We start from the raw sequence: 16,821 nt of genomic DNA, 5'->3' as shown, positions 1-16,821 counted from the left end.
GAAAATCGTTGAAAGTTCGAGTCTTAAGGGCGGAAGTAATTTGCGCAATATTCACGCGATCGTGAATCATTCTGGACAGCTTCTGTTTCCTGTGGAGCTGGCCATCGGCACGTAAATTAAACAGAAATTTATGGATATTTAATCAGTGCAAAGGCTGCAAGAAGTGTTTTGTGTGCAATAGCGACTACGTTTGCCATAGATGCGTTGTATATTTTCTTTTTTTTTTTTTTTTTGATGAATAATAAAATAAATCTCGTATTACACAGGGATATTTGCAATGTAGGGAATATTTAAATTTTATTGTAAAAGTAAAATTTGAAACATTTATAAAAATGTAAAATCACACTGTTTGAATTTTTATGCGAAAATTATTTTGAATTAAAATTGTAGAGAATATAATTTTTTTTTTACAGAGGAATTAATTTTGAGGAAAATTTATTTTGTAAAATTTGTAACAGAATAAAACAGGTGTGACTTTTTGAACAAACAATTCAACAGTGGAATATTTGGGATTTTGAAATTATTTGGTTTTTAGAATTTAACGAAAAGAACGATTTATTGGTTTAACTTATTGATTTGTTTTGTCAGGTAATTACAAAGTGCATAATGGCACATTTGCGGTACATGTTATTCAATAATGTAGGATACTATTAGGCCGTAACACTATCACAGTTCAGCATTACAAGCGGGACTGTCAACACACGTCGCATTACTATATCTTCCCCACTTCTTACCCTGTACACGGTACACGTACAATCAAAGGCAGGCCTACCTATACATGTTGTCATTTTCTCTTTTTACTATTCTCACGTCAATTATGGAACTTTACTATCTCTCTACCATCCATTGTTAAATGACATATACTAAGAATGTTATGGTTTATTTCTATTTCTAAGAAAGCTATATGTATACGTTAGTTATTTCTATTTCTAAGAAAACTATATATATATATATATATGTTAGTTATTTTTATTTTTACAAAAAAGTAAATATATTTAATTCTCACATTACGCTACAAAGCGTCAAACTTCACCAGTGTACTTTTCTAAGCACAGATCACTATAGCTTATCGACCGTTACTTTAAACCTAATAATAATTAATAATAATAAAACCTAACTGATTCTTCAATTGAGAATAATCACCATGACCACCTGAAATTGTTTCTTCTGAAATTATTACCATTTATCAACTCTCGCAAAGCCATTTATCAAAGCAATATTTATACAAGTACATCTACATATTATCTATAAACTATCGCACGAAAGTTTTGGGTACATGTTCTGGTTGAAAGCTATATTAATCTTACACCATTACTATCTTATCCTGCGTACATATTTGTAAAATAGACCTTAAAGTATAATGATTTAATATATTAAGATGTACTGTAAAAAATATTATGTAGTTTCAATCATTTTATTTTTCACTATTTTTAAACAATTTTTAGACAATATGAAAATATGTCAATATACCATTAATTAATATACCATTATTTAACATTTATTATTAGACTGCGGATATTTATGAGAATTAAAATAATCAATAACTTTATTAATTTTACTAATACATAATTATTTAGTTATACGAATATAAATAATTGAAAGACTAAAATTTACTTGCAAAGTTTTGCTATACCTACTAAATACTATAACAAGTATTCTACTTTAAGTTAATATACTTTGCATGCATTTTTGCAATTTTCCATAAATGCATAAAAATCCGCATTCTCTTTACTACGATATTTCCAATTAACAATCTTTGACTGTTTAAGTCTCCATTCTTTGTTTCGTTCTAACTAATAGATTATAATTCTAAAATGTGTGATATTTGTAGAGTATCCTGATAAGAATTACATAAGTCAGATTCACAAGCGCGCTGTACAACGTCGCGTCACATAAGAGCGCGCAACAAATAACATGTTATTATATAGTATCCGATGCGCGTAAATGTACAATCTTCTATGATGTACATATCAACATTCGTTGAATTTTACCATACGGTGCATCATTATGAAGTAAGATTGAATGTACTGATTGATCAAAATTATTTCTTGTCCAGCGTCATTGCACTCTTGCCGTAGGAGGAAGAATGGATTCACTTTTGTACGAAGAAAGAAAATATACTAAAGAATATAGATGAAAGAGGGTTTATATCATAAAGTTATTGCCATAGCAGAAATTACATTCGGTAAAATTGTAGAAGGACTGACTAGACTTCGATTTCTATGATTTTTAGATATATTGTAAAATCTAACATTTGGAACAACTTTTTTCTAAACATATAAGGGCAGAACTCGCTTAGCTACCGAGATATTCGCGAAGGACTGTCGGTACCACTACAGTGAATTCTGCCTACAGTTGTGCGTCTGTGGCAGTCTACGAGTCAGTATTGTCTGCCAATCACCGGCCGCCATCTTCTGTTTACAAACGAGGATAACACACATTTTTTGCAGACTTGTATATGCACGGTATGCATGGTATCTTTAAGCTCGTTCGACCCCTGTTTATAAACAGAAGACAAGTTAAGCCGACAACCAATTCTGACACATACGCTGCCACAGACGCACAACTATAGGCAGTATTCACTGTAGTGGTACGTTCTCGTACGTAGCGGCGTCAATTAATACATCGAGACCACTTTCTATATATTTCTAACGTTTATCTATTTAACCAAATACATATTATATATAACATTTACATTACATTACATAGTATTGATCAGTGTGGTAAAGCAACGGAGGAGCAATGCCCTTAACCAGTCAATACTCTTGGCCTCTACTTTAAGTCAGACGGCAACAGATGCTAAATTATTGGACCGTGCACATTCAACAAATTTCGATACGGCAGAGGAAGCTGTGCGTTTATGTACGTGTGTTTACGTTAGAGGTCAGAGATATTGATGGCTGAGAGCCATTTGAAGGTTAATCATGTACTGCGTTTGACTACTATCTTATCTTTCTTCTGTGATTGTCTTATTCTATCTAACTATTCAAGTCTTCCGATTAGTCAGGTTACTTAATTTTAATTTTTTGTCCAATGTAATTTTACTTGAAATTGTTTGAATTTAAATCATCGAATTGTTTATCTAGAATGGCGTATATCTAACATCAATTAGGCCTAGAGGATCAATGTCAACAAATATAAAGTTAAATAACATTAGATTAGATCCAGCTCCTTGTTGTTTGTTGGTAGTTGAAAGAATTTTCTTTGAAATATAGAACCATATTTTTTACTAATTGTAAGTAAGGTAATAGGTATACAACAATAAACTGGTTTGAAGCTAAATACATGAATATAAGAAAATTGAAGTCATGTAACCTGTTTAATAATAATTAGAGTAGAAACTTGTATCGAGTAAGTAATAAGTTTATACTAGTAAAATGGTTTTAACTTGTTCGAATTTAGATAATTTGACTAATTACTGTTTGAAAAATGATCCTCATCGCTATAATTTGAAGTTTGGGGTTTTTGTAGATACAATTTGGGGGATACAATTTTACTGTTTCACGTCCTTTTTCTTCTAAGTCTTGTCTAGTCTATGTGCTTTTTATTTATAAACGTACATATAACATTATATATTTAGTTAATATAACAGTTAACGTTCTTAGTAGTTAATAACAATCGAGCAATTGCATTTATTAAAATTGATAATTACTTAATATAAAAATATACAAATATGTTATAGCAAAGTTTACGAAACAGATACAAATGCGAACAATACCGTACCGCCATCTTGCGTTGTTTTTTCACAATTCTGCACAAATCTCGTGTTTGCTACGTATTTCGTTTTCAATTTTACCAGACATGTTTATAGTAGAAATAGGGTATGTGTACCCAAAGTTTCGAATGTTAGTATAAATGAAAATTCATGGTATCGCATTCTCACGATTGTTTCATCTATCACGGCAGTTGATCGCGTCAACTTGAATCGCGAAAAGCATGGAGCAGCCGTGGAAGCATTGACGGGATCCAGGATCATCTGAAAGTGAGGTTGGTTCCCGTGGAAACTCGGGATATGCGGCTGGTTGCCGATGCTCCTTAGGTTCGTTGATCTCCCGACGAAATCATGCTGTCGGCATGCGGCAGACTGGCGCACTTCAAGAAGAGATTAAAGGCTCGCGAGCTGGAGCTTCGATATACAAACCGCGTATTCGGTGGATAAGATGAGCAAGAGCGTCGAGCTACTCGCTGGGTCGGAGGACAGTGAACAGATACAAGTGGGTGAGTGCGCTAATCCTCCTAACCTTTTGTCCTCTACCTTTGTTATTGACTATTGCTGTCAATTATGGTACGGGAGTTATGCTAGATATTGTATATTGACCTAGGTCAGTTCCTCCAATTATCTAGATAAGTACCGAATACAAAAGAATTGATAGTGAATACCATGCTGTTTGTACATTGCTTGAAAATTGAGAAACATTTGTGGAATTCCAAAGAGTTTGATTAAGTGACGACTTTGTTATAAATGATGATATAGTAATGGTTGGAAGTATTGGTGATTTTGTGTGTTGTCTTTAGTTTGGTTTTTTTTTATTTGGTGCTTGGGCATGATTTTATTTGGAAGTTGCATTGAAGATTTTTTTGTAATTCTGTATTTCTCTTTAAGTTTCTTTCTTTACTCCGTATATATATTGTGTCACATTTTCACGTTGGCGACTTTGTAAGTCAACTTCATCCACCTAAAGCTTTCCGGTCTTGTGCTTTTGACATATGATGTCCTCTGGTTACCTAGGATATCTGGACTTCTGGGATATCTTTTAAAAGAGTTTAAAGGAACTTTGTCTTTGAGAATATCTTAAAGTTCCTTTGTCGTATTTTCATATGGAAAATGCACTATTTTTCTTTGTGTTTTGATATCGTATCTTCTCTATGGTGTTGCTCGTTGTTAGTATTGTTGGTGTCCTTGTACTTCTTTTAATGTTTTTTCTATTCTTCTATTATACTTTTATTATTATAATTTTTTATGTATATTTTTACATTACTTGTTTTATTACCCTTTTCTTAGACTATTTATTGTTTTCTTTATTATTAAACGTACTCTTTAAAAGGTTAGGTTTTCTTGTTTTTACAATTCCTTCTAGAAACCTTTCGGTAAGGAGATTGTTTTTTCGAATGCGGTAATTTTTCCAAATTTCAATGGAATCACGGTAGAGAGTAGTCTAGAAAGATATTGGTTACAGGAATCTTATAGGTCGATAGATTATTTCCAATCAGTAATCCGGTATGGACCACTATTCGTGCAAGTATATGTATATATACAACTCTAATACACTTTCAGCGGAACAAAGTCCGCAGGAACGTTCACAGTAGTTCCGTAGTCATTAGGAACCATTTTGGAGAAAATGATAACTAATTGACTGCACGATAGATGTTATCGACTGTAGGCTCGTAATGCTTTTTATCACATAATATACAAAATACAAATTAAAACTAAATATTTCAATATTAAATAACTTAACCTATCTTGCTATGTCACCTATATAGACTATGATTCAAAGGGTCATTTTTGTTATGAATTTTTCAATTCTAATTCTTTACAAAAATTATATAAATCGAAAATATTCGACATATAAAATACGATATTTATCGCTAAATATTTCATAATTTACATAATATCGTATCTCTCTTATGAATTATCTGTTTTATAAATTGACGAAATCGCATTAAAACTGACTCTCCTATAATTAATCATTCACGGGTTAATAAAATCTGGTCATTGTGTCGTATCCAGTTATTTCAATCACTCTACAAATACTTCGTTAAGTTCGATTTTTTCCCCATTTGATTCACTTAAACGCTATGAGATAAAATCTGGATTCATGTGATCACAGTCAACAAGGCTCAACGAGGCTGCATTGTCGGTGATGACCGTTAAATGTACTTTTATGCGATTACGTAAACCGTTAAATTTTGCTCCATTGCGATTGTCATTGTGTCATCGAATTAAACCACTGCTTTACATGCTCTTTTTACATATTAAATTTGATTGAGATCATAGTTAAGTGTACAGTTAAGATATTATATGTAAATCACATGTAATAATTTCTGTATCTATGATCTATACATAAATCTATATTAAATTTAACTAAAAGTGAAAATTTATTAGAAATTTTATTATGGGTATGAATTGGAATCACAGTTGGTCAACTTAATCGTCTGTTATACTACTTGCCTGAGTTAGAGCTAGAAGCATAGTTGGTGGAAGAAATGCAGCCTCTTAAAACTCCCCAGTAGTGGCGCTGTTTGATGCACCTAAAATTGCATGTGTCATTTTATGTACTTCAATTGTGTATTCAATTATGTGCTGATTCAAAATTAAGGATACAGTAAGATTCTGACATATATATCATGCATAGAGTAATTCGTGAAAAAACAGAAATTACAATCTTGTCTTTTTTCATTGTTTCTTTTCTTGTAACTATATTCGGTTTGAAAATTAGAATTACATATTTTCCATTATCCGCAATCAATTAGATTAGAGCAATATCCTGTAATAGTACCATTCCCTATCAAATCCGTTTTCTCTCGTGGATCGATGTGTTATTTTCGTTTCCGACGAATCTGGCCGAAATCTAATAACATTGAACACACTGAATTACATTTCTCCTCCCTCTGGATACTTTCTTTCTTATGAAATCATCTTGTACGATTCAACAGAAAAATAATATTAGACGACAATCTAAAATGAACAATTATTAACCAAATTTTTAAAAAGAATCATAAAATATCACAATGTACATCTTATAATTACAAATATAATTTAAAAATGAAATATTTTAATCTAGTAATTATATTATTATAGAAACTTTTAGTTAACAGAGTAAGAGATAACTGGCTGCTTTTTTTACAGATAAACAATTTTTCCATGCAACGTCACTTCCTCTTTCATCATTGGATCATAAAATATCGCTTAGGTATTCATAATATTACCTCCATTTAGTTCCCATAGAAATAAATATAATGTATTTTTCTTGTATTTTTTGTCGTCCTCAAACCCATCTCCCTACAAAGAGACTGTACATCAATAACCTTTTAAGCGAGGTATCGAGTGTTTCTAATTCCCTATATTATATCCAATTTACTCACTCTACCAAGCTTTGTGGCGTTTCTGCAGCTTGGTTAAATGTCGTTTCTCTTCCCGTTGTATTTTTAGAATGATTTGCATGTATGATGAAGTACGATATATAGATGCATAGAGGAGATAATAATATGTATTTATAATATAAAAGTTTTATATGATGGATATTCAAATACTGTGCTATAGGAAATGCCTACAAAAAATATAAGATAATTCTAACCTCTAAGATGTTCCTATGAACGACTTTAAAGGTTGTTGTATCTACTAGCGCCATTGTATGTATCGCCATATTTTACTCAATTTAATCCATAATTACACTATATATATTACATATAATGCTATAGAAAATCTTATAAAAGACATATATTAGAAAATCCTAATTTTCAAGATAATCCTATAAAGAATTCTTAACGTCGCTACTCTGACTAGTACGATCACTCTATAACTTAATGTGGCACAACATTATCCGTATTGTCGCATAGACTGTGCTTTCTTCGTGGTTGTACCATTAATTATATCATATGTTGTATAACAGTGCGTCTAACGTAAGCCATTGGTTATTAACATCTTTGTTTGAAAATATGTTAAGCCATATTGATGCAATCCAAATAATCTTGTAAAAATTTCAGACAGATCTCCCATTTGACCAGCAATTGCGTATATTTAATAAGCTGGTTGCATGCGCACGCAGGTTATACAGATGTAGTAGGTACACCATGTTATTAAGGTGAAGTGGTATTTCCAAATAAACACTTGGACATTATATTTTACCTGTTGATTAAAATCAGTTTTTTATTTTTATTATTTTAATTATTAATATTTTATTTTTCTTCTTTTAGGTTATCTATATTAAATAAATCACATTTGTAGCAGTTTACCAGTATTATTTTGTTATTTATATTGTATAGTATTTTACATAATTTAAAAATCTCATTGTTAAGTAGATCGACACGTTTAATTGTTGATAATATACGTTACTATATACGAATTAATTCTTGTATAGTTTCATAGAAAAATCTGTTATCACAAATCTAGCATATTTAACTTGCATTTGACCAAAATTCTTCTGAGAGTAAATAATGTTCAAGAGTAGCTAGAGAAACCAAATAGCTATCAGGTGTCATGGGATTAATTGCTTGAAAGACGCGTGTGAGTCTTCGGTTATGTACACAGTACATATGGCAAGGAACCCGACATTGTGTTGCCCCCAAGAATAGGAACATTGTTCCTGGAAGATTTGACTATCGTTTGGGGAAGGGGTGAGTGGGTGCCTTCTAGTAAGAGGTCTCTGAGACATGGCATGGCACTTAACCCCAGAACCTTTGAATTCAATGCATGCCTGAATAATTTGGTATCCTCTTGCCATAAGAGACTTTTACTTAGATACATGTACCTAACTTTTTTACCATTCCTAACCTTATATTATATTGATATCTCATTATTTATATTTTATTGTATTTCATTATTCAATGTATAAATTTTATTATTGATATGTACATAATATTAGCTATCTACATTTTGTTTATTATATTTATGTGAATGAATGTTTTGCAGATGGAACGCATTGAAAATGTAAGACAAACATAATTGTAACATAATATTAAATTCTTATGGGAGAGGAGTGAATTAAAAGTTGTATTTGCATAATAATTCCTTAGATATATGCTTATGCATATGTACATATTATGTATATCTATATATGTTTCATATTGGTTGATGAGTTCTAGATACGTGAGTGATAGCTTTGTCAGATGTTCTAGTTTTATCTGGACTTTTTTCTCGTTCTCCAACGAGTTCATGGTTTATTCAAAATCGATATAGTATCTTGATTTCTAGAACTGCTAAAAATTTAGACGGTTTCATAGTTTGTTCACTAATAATGTAAGTACATATAAAACGTAATTCTGCCGCAGAATATTGCAACGTAACTACCCTCTCGTTGTTAGTGATTAAACGCCTTTGTGAACGTGATTGTAACGACCTCATTGGAGGAATTAAAGGCTCAGGTGGCTTTCTCATGCTCTTGGACATCGATCGCGTTACTAACGATATTGTATACGGGATGGATACGCGGAGCTTTCCGTTCTTTCAGTCGAACGTTTACAAGCTTTACAGCAATTTTTTGCAGATAAAGTCTGCTCTTATTATCTTCTCTTTTGGCTCATTCATCAATATGGATCGTACTTGTATAAAATCATACGCTAAGCTAGATTATTGTCTCTTATATGTATACGAATATTCATAATTATTGTATATCATTATGTTACTGTTATTTATAAAATTATCAATTTTAATGTTTGCACAGTTACAGGAAATTTGAAATTAAAAAAATGTACATGAAATAATTTCCAAATTATTTTTATTTAATAGTAATTAAATAATTCTCAATTTAATAAATTTTTAAAATATCGTGCCTACTAATAATACGTATTTAAACGTTTCGAGCGAAACGATTTTTCGCTTACTGTTAGATTCCATCGCTTTAATTGCGTTCATGAAAATACTAAATACATAATTTTAACAATTATCCGCAGCGTACTTATAACGCTACTGACAGCTTTGATATTTCTGGCCACTAATTTTCCCTGTGGCACCACTATTGCATGCACTCCAGAGGGACAGAGACTTCTGTGGCGCCATCACAAATGCTAATGTGTAATCGCCATGGCAGTCAACCGATTAAAATTGAGCTTTAATGCGTATGAACATAACCTACTTCTATTGAATATGAGTTACGATGCAATCTACATGACCCTCGATACTATTACGTTATTTTATTATTTTATAGCTAATTACTAATTACGAATTACTAATAATGTATAAGACATTATTATGTGCTTATGTATTTCGTGGAACAATTATATTATGATATGTATTATGTATTATGTATGCGAAATGTATTATGATGAGATTGTTTTTCGTGAAACATGGCTGTATTGAAAATACGTTCGATATTATATTCTGTTAAGGAATTACGTATCACATAGAAGAATAATTTTCCAGATAGCAGACTTGTGGAAGAGAGATCCCGACTAAACTTGAACGGGAGCCGTCAGCTCTCGAAAAGCGCCACGGAGCTCCGGAACAACGACAGCAGTTCGCCGTCACGACGCGGTGAACAAGCCGATTCTGGTGTCGTCCATCATCATCGGCATCATCGGCACGCCACCTCGGTGGCGCAACGTACGCACATCTTTTTCGCAACCTTGAAGAGCCGGTGGGGTCGAAATAGAAGCAAAGAACGGAAAAAGTCGAAAGATGCCGGTACCACGTTATCTCACGGTGTTGAATCCGATTACGCTGCAGATTACTCTTCGGAGCATAGTAAAAGTTCGTCGGCTACGCAGAGTCCAGCCAGACACTGTCTCACTCATCCAGGTATATAAATATTTTTATTTATTTATTATACATTATATTATAATTAATATTTATATTATATAAATAAATAAATACATATATTGTCTTTTTTTGTTTTCAATCATTTCTAGACTTGTTAACTTATTATTAGAGGACCAATTAATTTATCATCATGTCATCATTGATTGGTATTACATTACTGTATCCAATTTCTTGTATGTAACAATTTTTTGATTTAGAAATCCTTTATTTTCTTATGCGCTGCTTCGTTTCTAATACAGATAAATTATAACAATTTCCCTTTGCAGGAACTTATAATCATAGCAGTATGCATCTTGCTAAAGAACTACATACGCATATAAAATACAAGAAAATACTAAATATGAAAATATAATACGATTTATGTTACTTTATGTTTTATGGTCGGTTTTCCAATAGTCTTGAAAGAATTCTGGCAATTTCAAGTAGATAAGCAGACAAGTCAATAAGCAATTAAATAAGCAAAATAGACAAAGAAACCAATAGGAAGATAGATAAACTGATAATATATGTAAATAGTAAGCTTAAATTTTAAGCACACAAGTCAAAGGTGTAAACGAACAAGATGAAAATGTAAATAAGAACATTCAGCATGCACAGTACAATACATACACGTGCACGTACAATACATAACAATATAGTACATGGAAAAAATTAAGTTTCAATTAGCTGAAGTATGATCGAACAAAGAACGATGAAACTGTCACGGTGGATTGCTTTCATAAAAAAGATCATCCTCGAGTAGAGTAATAACGAGGCTCAATGGATGTTAACTTTGAAATTTGTTTCGCAGCAGGGGAAACTTTTTTCTCTCTGTTCTTGATCAAGTTATGAAAAAGAGAAAAACTTTGCAAATGTTGAAAGCCAGGTCGCGCACGTTTGATGCAGGGGATCGATACGAGCAGGTCGTTTATGTTTCATTATATTGATTGATCTGCGAAACGTGTGCTAGGGGTTTCTATCGTTTGTGCATCATTATTAGACTGGTGTTAAACTGAAAAGCTTTCCTGTGTACTGCACAAGCTAATAAACTATTTACGTACATATCTGATTGAACAGTGTTCTAAGTTGAACAGAGTTCCTTCAAAAATATTTACTTGAAAACACTTTCTGATTTAATTATTATATCATCTTGTTATTTAAGAAGTTATTGTGATTACAGTTTTAAGAAAACACTGAGTGCTAGATTAAAGTTAATTATCTGCTGAAGAACTTCGTTCATTCAACAATATTTATTCACAATAATATTCATTAAATGTATTTTCTGGAATCATGTTTACATTAAAGGAATGCTAAATACATTTATGTATGTGCATGTATAATCTTTAAGAATACTAATCTTCGGTATACTAATTTTTAAACCCACTTATTATAATAATTATATATTTTTTAATGTGGAATGTAGAAATGTTACGTTTAAATCTATGTAAAAAATTCAATGTAGTAATTCAAAGTTAAATCTTGGTGAAAAACCAAAGTAGCAGAAAATTGTATACTATACATCTCCTCTGAGGGGTGTTAGTTCACATTAAGATTAAGTTAGATTAAGTTACCAAAATTAGAATTATCCTGCATACTATATGATCAACACGTTGTGTTTAACGTGTTTGATATTTCTGTACACGTAGAGTCGCCATTGGTATACGGAGGAAGGCAGAATGTCGTGACGAGACCGGAAGACAGCCCTGGAAAATGCAGCGAAGCATATTCGAAAGGATCCTTGAGTTTCCAGCACTCAAAGGACTCGAACGAGGAAGCTCGAGGATCGATCAGCCAGGATGATAGCTCGTTCGTTCAGGAGGAACTCGCCCGTAGAAGGGAATTAGCGTTGAGGCAGCATGCTTTCTTCCAGCTTCGTTTGCACATCAAAAGAGGGGCGAACCTTGTTGCTATGGATAGATGCGGTGAGATAAACTTTCATTTTTCACTTCTTCTGCCTTTATAAGTGGACGAAAGTAGAACTGTGCCTGTGTATTTTGATTCTGCCAGCTGTCTTTGAAGAACTGCGCGAATAGCTGTGAAAGGGTGGCAAATTAGTCTAGATCAGTCCTTTTGATTAGTTGAAGTAGCTTTTGTGTATGAGAGATTTCATGAATTTAATATGGAAGCAATTATTTATAATTGTGTAATTTAAATTGTGTAATTTACAATAATTGAATAGTGTAATAAAATTTCTAATATAATTATTATGTGTTCTCCTTTTAAGTATGATGTTAATTTTGAAAAATATAAAAACTTGCCACTTTTGTTTTTTTAGAAAAGAAGAGTATAAAATACTTGTTCTTCGAATATGTAGTACCTAGTTTTCAACCTTCCTCCATCACATGAAGAATATTCTACCCATGTAGAAAGAGTACCACTTATTCTTAGAGAAATAGCAAGGCTGTATCACGATACATATATTACCAAAGCCCAACGTTTCCCGGTTTTACTCTATCAAAGGACTTGCCCCAGTTTCATGTAATTCCCCTTTCGTAGAATGTTACCCAAAATCATGATAAAATTTCGATTAAGCAAATAACTATTGTTTGGCATGGAATTGAAGAACAGGATATTAATTGTGTATTTCAGGAGCCAGTGATCCTTACGTGAAAGTGAAAAGCGGGGGTCGGTTATTGCACAAGTCGCGGACCGTTCACCGCGACCTGAATCCAGTTTGGGATGAAAGCGTAACTCTGCCAATCGAGGATCCTTTCCAGTCTCTAACATTCAAGGTAAATTCTACATCGTTATACAAGTTATATGCATATAAGATTATTAAGAATCTTTTTAATGAAATTTTTCTCAAGCTTTTGTCAACTCAGTCTCTCAGTGTATTAAAAAAGAGAATGAATTTATTCTAAAGAAATTCTTAGTCCTATTCGTTCTTGATGCTAACTGTAATAGTCACCCACGAAAAATTCTGAAAGAAAATTAAATTTATTCCATAGATCGTGTTCTTTTTATTCGCTCTGCAATTCGTCCTAGAATGTTTGGAGATGGTCGCCGGGATTTTTATCAGTTTCTTCTTGCTCTTTCTTTTGACTAGCAAAAGACCTTGGTCGTTTCGACAGGTCTTCGACTACGACTGGGGCCTGCAGGATGACTTTATGGGCGTAGCGCAATTGGATCTCACGCAATTGGACCTAGGCCAGTCACAGGATGTCATGCTGGAACTGAAAGACCACAATAGGCCCAAACAACATTTGGGCGAGATTTATTTAACAGTTACCCTTTGGCCGAGGAACCAGCAGGAAAAGGAACAGGTAGATTTTTTGATATTTTGTAATTTCTTAATGTCTTAGTGGATTGTTTAGCTATTTTTTAATAAGGTTTTAAAGTAATCGTAGCTCTTTATCAGGCACAGTAGTATTAATATACCGTTTAATGAGGATAAAATCAGCGTCTGGAAATTTAAAACCGAGATTGTAAAGTCCTCCTGTTCGTTCTATGGTGCTTAAATTATGTTGATGAAGCAAATAAATACGATCAGAATAACGGAGCTTTAAGATATAGGCGACGGTCGTTTAGCTTATAAGTGTAGATAATAGAGACAGACACCTGTCAAAGTAAACTCCGGAGCTTTGGCTTGCTCCATCTTGTCTTCTATTACCACAATGTGTATCAAATTTAATAACTTCCTAGTGAGTTTGTAAGAATTTCTTTTTGCTGTACTCTCTTGTACATAAACAATCAATATACAGGGTGGCTCAGCTAAATGGGATCACCTAAATATCTGTCTTAGTTATTATTGTATGGAAAGCTTTTCAAGACAAAGTTACTGCATGTTTAAGCTCCAAACTCTCTTCGTCTCTCCTAATAAGGAAACTTTAAACGGTAAATGTTCCTGATCGGTTATGCGACCTGTAGTTATTTACTACTATCGAGGCTAAACAGCTGCCAATTCAGAATCCATAAACATAGATAATGTCGAGGATTTGCATATTATGGCGGTGATAGGGGCACACAGACCGTTGTGCCACTTTTGAACGACGTTATCTTCCTCGCACGAGCCGCTGTGAAGAGAATTTTAATAAACCGAATGAACTGCATATGAATGCTGCATAATTTGTAAGCAGTAAAAATGTGCGAATCTGACACTCTATGATACCTACAGCCTTACAGGTGAACATGCTAAAATTATAACATGACTGACTAGTTTCAGCTGCACTTTTCATATTAAGAATTAACAAAATATAATTTCAAGATGTATGCGTTGAGAAATTCAATAACTTGGAATATGTGAGAAGTAAAAACATGGAATTAAAAAAAGTAATTAATAAAAATAATTAATGAAAAAAATAATTGATGATAGGACAATATATTTAATGGGTAGTATTTTCCCAGCATTTCCAGCATTTCATAACATTTCATATGCTAGTCAACCTAATAACATCATTGATCCTCATTATGTTAAAATCGATTAAAATAGGTCGAGGAACTGATAATGAAGTACCTGAATGGAAAATTAGGGCTCGTTGGTCCAGTTTCATGTTTATTACTGTATCAAAGGAATATTCGACTCTTACTCGATGGACGCTTCGAACGATTCACCCTGGCAAGCATTAAACATTGTACAATGAACAATTCGACGTTCCTGTGGATAGATACGTTCTACGCAGTGGAATATCGGTAAACGATAAGTCCATCGACTATGAACTTCGACAAGCTGCAATTGGAACGCAGACAGTGAACACGAACTGTCGAAGTGTTTGCCATGGAAAGATCTATCAACAAATTGCTCGTTTCGTTGTTGATTCTATAGAAGAATGAATAGAAGGTACGATATAGCTTTCCGTTGAAATAAATTGATACTATAAGATTATTTTTAATAAACAGATTGTGGATGTTCATGTATTTATAAAAAGTTGGCAGCTTAGTATCATTGTGTTTATGATAATGTTTAGTGAGTAAAATAAATCTGTGCTTAGGTTCTATTTCTTTAAATGTGCTCACAAAAATTTCAATTTAATCTACTATTTAATATAAGTCTTTATAACTGTACTATCTTAAATAGTACTATAGTAAGTATATACTTAGTAACTACTATTAATAAAACTGCTATAATAATAAATAAATCTAAATTTAAATTTTATTAATATCACGGTTATTAGGCATAAAAAGATTGTATTAGTAAATTGTCTCTTTAATCTTCTTTCTTGAATAAAAATACATTTAATACATTATGTGATAAGCAGGTGATAAGATTCATCAGTATTACACAGTTAGTTCCCAGAACACTCATTAGGTTTTCAAAGATATGGAAGATATTGATGCTTTCAGAATTTCTTCTATTGCAAAATAGGTCTGTCGTTTAATTACTATTTTCAGATTCTGACTCTGGTATTTGATATCCTTTATCTTAGAATATATTAGTATACATTATGTACTTGTGAGATTATAAGACATAAATCATAAATATATATCATATTTTATATGATTAGGCATTGCAATCTTCAGCGATACTGTAAAAGACATGTATTTCTTGATATGTTTCTGCTTCAGCAATACAACAATTTCTCCATATGCGCAAGAAAATGAGCCTGATCTAACCATTGTAACCGATGGTTATAGTCTCACACTAAATTATTTCGAGTGTCGAAATTGATCGAAATCGATCTGCAATATCATTAAGTAGAAGAAAGAAGTAGATTTCGTAAGTTCTGAATTAATGGAAATCTGTCTAAAGGATTAGAAAATCATGAAACGTTAGGAAAAGGTAATTTCGTCGCTGAAATCGATTCGGTAAAAAGAATGTATGAATTATTTATGATAAATTCATTTGATTTACATTTGAGTTATTACTTTTTGTATAATTGTAAATGGAATCGATAGAAAAGATGATCAATATCGATGAAAATTGGAATTAAAATTCGGGAATATAATTTGGAGTATGATTTGCAAATACAATTGGTCTTCCTGTATAACATTGACTTATCGGTAAGATAGTCGACAAAATATTCATACAAACGTTTGCTAACGTTTATTGTCGTCGGGTGTGAATTAATGGAGTTATCTTATGTAATGTGTTATAGGTATCAATGGAACATGACGCATGCATTTAAAAAGCAATTACATGAATGTGGTTAAGTAACGCTGACTGGTATAAATTTCTACAATTTTAAGAATCAGAACATTTCTATTTTAATTACATGCACATCTTTATTATAAATATAATTATAAATATAATTGTTATATTTACATGCATACAAAAGGTTTTCTAAAATGGTAATTATATTAAAAATACAAACTAGGAAGGCGACAATATACGTTTTTATTTTAATACTTTGCTAGACGTGAGTACATAAATGCTACGACGAAGTTCGAGTATAAAGCGCTCACAATATTACAATAACCATTCACGAACTGTT

The 16,821-nt window shown here is 32.3% G+C and overlaps 1 protein-coding gene across 2 annotated transcripts in view; it reads left to right on the top strand.

Annotated features, from left to right (window-relative positions):
* Positions 1-16,821, top strand: part of Mctp (multiple C2 domain and transmembrane region protein) — a 41,094-nt gene that overhangs the window by 7,451 nt on the left and 16,822 nt on the right. For both annotated transcript variants that reach the window (XM_033328036.2, XM_033328038.2), the window contains exons 2-6: positions 3,907-4,218; positions 10,079-10,453; positions 12,100-12,375; positions 13,043-13,185; positions 13,525-13,716. In XM_033328036.2, the coding sequence (XP_033183927.1) occupies positions 4,161-4,218; positions 10,079-10,453; positions 12,100-12,375; positions 13,043-13,185; positions 13,525-13,716 (1,044 nt within the window). In that variant the 5' untranslated portion in view covers positions 3,907-4,160. The remainder of the gene's footprint in view (positions 1-3,906; positions 4,219-10,078; positions 10,454-12,099; positions 12,376-13,042; positions 13,186-13,524; positions 13,717-16,821) is intronic.

The sequence above is a fragment of the Bombus vancouverensis genome, chromosome 1 (genome assembly GCF_051014615.1).
Source record: "Bombus vancouverensis nearcticus chromosome 1, iyBomVanc1_principal, whole genome shotgun sequence".
Lineage (NCBI taxonomy): Eukaryota > Metazoa > Arthropoda > Insecta > Hymenoptera > Apidae > Bombus > Bombus vancouverensis.
Note: the sequence above shows the minus strand (reverse complement) of the source record. Positions and strands in the feature narration are given on the sequence as shown.